We start from the raw sequence: 5572 nt of genomic DNA, 5'->3' as shown, positions 1-5572 counted from the left end.
TCCACTGTTCCCTGTCAACATCCTCCATTGCCTTCTTAAAGGTTAATGGATCCTCTAAACCATCATCCTGTATGATGTTTCGAGTTTCTGTTAAACCCATATAACATTCAGGTTGTTTACTAACACTCCTGCTACGTTGAGGTATCCTTAACTCTTGGGATGGACGTGACGGGACAATAACAGTTGTTGATGAACTAGCATGATCAACAACTCTTGTTGATGTTTCTGTAGCATCTTTAGTCAGTTCTTGCAATATTAGTTTACTGCGAGGTAGATGATTTTTAGTATGATTCTCTCCCAATAACATAACATTTGTTGATACAAACACTTTATCTTCTTGGAGATCATAAAACAGTCCTCCTTTTGTTTCTTTGAGGTATTCTACAAATAGGCATAATTTCAAACGTGTTTCCACATTCTTAGGATTCTGTACCAACACGTGTTAGACAACCCCAGATACGAAAATGACATAAACTCGTTTTGCGTTCTTTCCATAGTTCATACGGTATTTCTAAAACACTTTTTGATGGAACAACTCTTAGAATAAATACTGCAGTCTATACTGCATACCCTCAAAAGAATTGAGGTAACTGAGCATAACTCATCATAGTTCGAACCATGTCCAACAAGGTTCGATTTTTTCTTTTTGCAACACCATTTTGTTGTGGGTTTCAGGTGCTGTAAGCTGGGATTGAATTCCATGATCTACTAGATAGCTCTGAATTGTAAATCCATATACTCACCACCTTGATCAGATCGAAGTGTTTTGATTCTTTTACTTAACAGATTTTCGGTCTCGGCCTTAAATTCTTTGAACTTTTCAAGAGTTTCAGACTTATGACTATTTAAGTAAATGTAGCCATATCTAGAGTAATCATCAATAAAACTGATGAAATATTGATAGCCTTCTCGAGCTTTAACATTCATTGGACAACATAGGTCTAAAAGTATAAGTTCGAGAGGCTCTTTGGCACGAAGACCATTGTCAGAAAAAGATCTTTTAGTCATTTTTCCCTCAAAACATGATTCACATGGAGGTAAAGAACTATCTTCTAACTGATTTAGATGACCGTTTTTACCTAATCCTGTTGAGATTAATGTGACCAAGTCTGAGGTGCCAAAGATAGGCGTTAGGAGAAATTTTCCACTTCTTATTATGAGTCTCAATTGTTTTAAACATCTCTATATTTAAAATGGCTCTTGCTTCAGTTGTATTTAATATGTAAAAGTTATTTTCAAGTCTTGCAGAACAAATATGAACACTTTTTGAATAAAAAATACTTCATCACATTAAAAAGATATACTGTACATATTTTCTAGCAAATAGAAAATGAAGATCAAATTTCTTTTCATCTTAGGTACATAATATACATTCCTAAGTAAGATAAAAGAGTCTCCAAAAAACTACTTGACATCTCCCACTGCTTCAGCTGAAATGACTTCACTCGTTCCCACCTTGAAAGTCATTTCTTGTTCAGAAAGTCTTCTCCAAGAACTAGTTTCCTGTAGAAAAGTGCAAACATGATTAGCGGTGCCTAAATCCAATATACAGGTAAGGTGAAAATTCTCCACTAGACATGTTTCAATAACTAGTAAATCAGATTTACTTTGTTTTGCCTTTTCTGCTTTCTTCTCAGCTAAATACTTTGTGCAGTTTCGTTTCAAGTGCCTAGTTTCTCCATGATGGAAACATTTTTCTTTGGGAGTTTTGTTTTTGTTTTTCTTTGCAGTGGCTTTCTTTTTCCCTTTTCCTTTCTTCATCATTTATACAGTTTTTTCATTTGAAGAAGAAGGGCCAGATTTATTATCATCAATGGGTTTTGTTCTAGACGCAGTCCCATTATAAAACTTCTTAGGTTTTGAAATAACATTTATTTCTTTTTCCTTCAGTTTCATCATTGATTGATGTGTCTGTAACTCATTCAACAGCATGGTCAGATTATAAGTAATTTTATTCATAACAACATTTGTTCTGAACGGCAGTAACTCTCAGGGAGAGATTCTAGTATCATGCTTACTTGACTCGTCTCATCTATCATCATCCTATGAGCCTTTGCAACACTAAAATGAACCATCATATCGAGAACATATTCTCTTATGTTGGTTCCATCTTTCATGCGTGTAACGTAGACATACTTAATGGCTTTATGTCTAACAGAGGATGACGGTTGCCCGAACATCTCCTGCAGTGAGGCCATTATCTCATGGGCGATGGGCATGACCTCATGCTTCTTATTAAGTACATCATATATACTTGTTAAGATATAGGCCCGAGATTTCTCACTAGCCCTCACCCACCTATCATGTCGCAAACATTTCGGTTGGCTTTTGGACTGGGAACCGAAGGACATTCCTCCGTCAACACAAACCTTAGATCAACCACAACTAATATCGTATTGATGTTCGATTTCCAGTTCGAATATCCCTCATCACTAAATTTATCAGAAGCTAGCAATTGTATGATTAAGTTCGACATTTATGAAACATTTTAAACATAATCTATTAAATATGCATCTAAATCCATTTTTAGCAAGAATAATGAAGTACCCAATAAATCTTTATTTATTTGCAATGATATGTTAGTGATTTAGAACAATTGCTACCGAGGGGCAGTCAAGAATTCCTTTATAGAAACAAGATAATTCTTGACCAAATACTGTATCAGAATAACTCTTTATTCCTATAATTCTTTTGGTTATCATTTTCGGTCACGATCTTTACTAACAATTAGTAATTCTTGTAAGTGTGACCCACCATATTTAGATCTTATGCCCCCGAAATAGAAGACAATACCCAAGACGAAACTATAAGACTCTATTCATTTTACTGAAGCCTGGGTTGTTCCGAATCCTATGTTACAACCCTTTGAGTGGATCGCCGCGGTTAACGACTAGCTAGTGCCGCCTAAAAATGACAGCAGACGCAACATAGGAATCTCACGGTTAAAACTAATGGAGGAGACCGTAGGACAATGTTGACACATTTACTTCACCCACTTACTATGAAACTACCTCCCTCATTCACCTTGTTATTGACCCATGCAAACACTTTCTGAATGGAGCAGTCACAGTAAAAGTGACATGAAGCTGAGCATGGATCTCATGGTGTGAACTCTTGAGGACGTGATAGCTAATAACTATATATCGAATATATTGTTAATTTCCCACTGAAGTGTCCTAAAAGTTTGGGTATTTTACTTAGGTGTAACGCTAAATTTAAACAACCTAAGTCTAAGAGATTTATCCAAGTATAATGCTTATAATTGGATTTTAACCTACAATGTTTAGGAGATAAACCATTTTGTTACCTCACATCTCTCACACAAGCTCATAAAATCAGTTAACAATGCTCAATCTTTCGGTCATAATCCCTAGGTAGGAGGTTTTCCATAAACCGTGAACTTAAGTACACCCAGCCTTAGAAATGTTTATGAACCGATATGAGTTTGTAACCAAATTTTATAAGGTAACAATCTATTTTAATGATTAAAACTAGTTGTTAACCTAAATGAGCATGCAGTTGTCCTTTGTTATGGATTTTAAACGTCTAACCCAATTTTATAAGAGCTTACAAAATTTTAGACATGCTAAACTGATGGAACACAAGACATGCGCAGTGGAATTAGGATCTAATTACACTCTAATTGCTCTTAATTAAAAGGAAACTAGCATGCAAATAAATGGAAAAACAGTAAATAAAAAGATAGGATACAACCTTTGTAGCTCCCAAAAACCCTTTTTCCTCGTTGAATCTCGACCCGGACTATTCCGGACCACCACTAGAGTTGACCTACTATCCTTTGGACTCAGAACCGAGTTGTGGGACCCGGTGGATTTGAATTTTCCTTTTTTTCAGCCCAATTTTGAAAAACTAAATTTGACAAAATTGCCAAATTTCTAAATCCAAATTCAAAAGCCCAATTTATAGAAAAAAGCCATGAAACAAATCTATAAAAACCCAACACCTATAGTCCACTATCTTAGTGGGCTTAATGTCTCTACTATAAGCTAACACCCAGCCCACTATTTTGTTAGTGGAATTATCCAACAAAAGTTTGGATTTTCCCACTAACTTTAGTCAAAGGGCAAAATAGTCATTTGGTCAAAGTCAAACTTTGACCAAAAAGTCAACATTTTGACTTTTTATAATTTTTTCCGTATTGACTAATTTTGACCTCCCAAGCATGAATCCACATTCATTTTCTCGAAATTCAAATCACATTTGAATATAAGGTCAGTCAAAGTTTAACTTTTCAAAGTCAAAAGTCAACTCTTTGACCATTTCCATTATTTCCGAGCTACCGAACATGAACGTATTCATATTCGTGATATTTAAATCACATTTAAATATTAAAGTTGTATCTCTAAACTGAAAAACATGACCACTATATCACATATACTTGTCGGTTTCTCTCTCTTCACCTAATTCGAACAATTCGAATTATTCTATCATATTGTTCTAAGTCTATTCCATATGAGCTAGTAAGGGAACCTAATGGACCTATAGATCATTGGCTCCAACGATCCGAGATTAGCTAGCTAAACTCTTTAGACGGAGCTAATCAACATTCGTTAACTAACGAGTCATTCCACTATAGTCCCGTAGTTGCACTCCCCTCACTATAGATATATTTGTGTCCATTTGATATAACCATGATTAGTAAGCTAATCCTTCACAGGTTGTTTGTAATCTCGGATGGGTCATAAAAACCGTTTTACCCCCGAGACTACATCTTATTCCTTAAGTTCCACTGATCCTCTAATGAACAATTGGTTTAAGATCCAACCTATAAATTGAATCCCTCTCGGGCCAAGGAGAGGGTGGGGCCCCTTGTTCAAGACCTGGATTCAGTACTAAAGGAAACAACCTATCTAATATCCTTATAATGGGTAGGTGTGAATTTCGTCTTGCACCCTATGTTCCCAGCTATCCATCCGATCTTACCCATGAAATGGGAGACTTATTGGGCCAGCGATGATGAGCTGCCCTCACTTATGCAGATCTAAGGATAATTCCGAGTGAACAGGAGTTCATAGTTAACTCAGGATTAAGATTAAGTTACCTAAGTCATCAATTAATGAAATAGTCAGTTTTATACATAAAACGGCATTTGGAATGTAAAAAGTGACTATTTCATGATTCAGTCTTATGCAAACTCATTGCATAGGATGCCCCCACTCACATATCTCTATATGAATGATTCAGGATCACATCGTTTGTACTAACTACAAAGTGGATCACATCCATAGTGTTCCCAAAATAAAGCGCCCAACCTTATTCATATACTATAGACCATTTTGGCTATATATTTGAACTTGATCCACATTTATGTCACTACATAAAGTTCAAACTACATTAAATAGCATCAGGACCTTAGTTTATTAGATTCAAGATCACTAGTTCAATAATAACTTTATTGAAAAACAAAACAGAATATGTTTATTAATTTACAAACTATGAGTTTTAGGACATAAAATTCAACATAAACATCTACAACATTCAACAAAGGCATTCAATATCTAATATAACCCTAACATGCATACTATATATTATAACATTTATAACATACTTC

The 5572-nt window shown here is 35.2% G+C and overlaps 1 protein-coding gene across 1 annotated transcript; it reads right to left on the bottom strand.

Moving 5' to 3' along the window:
• Positions 1-1764: 1764 nt before the first annotated feature.
• Positions 1765-2476, bottom strand: LOC120090657. The gene is made up of 3 exons (XM_039048374.1): positions 2370-2476; positions 2019-2298; positions 1765-1911 (listed from the first exon to the last, which is right to left on the bottom strand). Exons 1-3 carry the CDS (start codon positions 2474-2476, stop codon positions 1765-1767), a joined length of 534 nt encoding a protein of 177 aa, XP_038904302.1.
• Between the last annotated feature and the right edge of the window lie 3096 nt (positions 2477-5572).

The sequence above is a fragment of the Benincasa hispida genome, chromosome 11, assembly GCF_009727055.1.
Source record: "Benincasa hispida cultivar B227 chromosome 11, ASM972705v1, whole genome shotgun sequence".
Classification (NCBI taxonomy): Eukaryota; Viridiplantae; Streptophyta; class Magnoliopsida; order Cucurbitales; family Cucurbitaceae; genus Benincasa; species Benincasa hispida.
The sequence above is the reverse complement of the archived record's forward strand: the minus strand, read 5'-3'. Positions and strand labels throughout refer to the sequence as shown.

What these genes read in the sequence shown, in the direction of transcription:
- LOC120090657 (XM_039048374.1), bottom strand. Translation starts at nt 2,476, where the DNA reads ATGTCGAACTTAATCATACAATTGCTAGCTTCTGATAAATTTAGTGAT. An exon ending in TTAGTTGTGGTTGATCTAAG is followed by an intron (nt 2,299 to 2,369) that starts GTTTGTGTTGAC and finishes GCGACATGATAG; the next exon opens with GTGGGTGAGGGCTAGTGAGA. An exon ending in TGATAGATGAGACGAGTCAA is followed by an intron (nt 1,912 to 2,018) that starts GTAAGCATGATA and finishes AATGAGTTACAG; the next exon opens with ACACATCAATCAATGATGAA.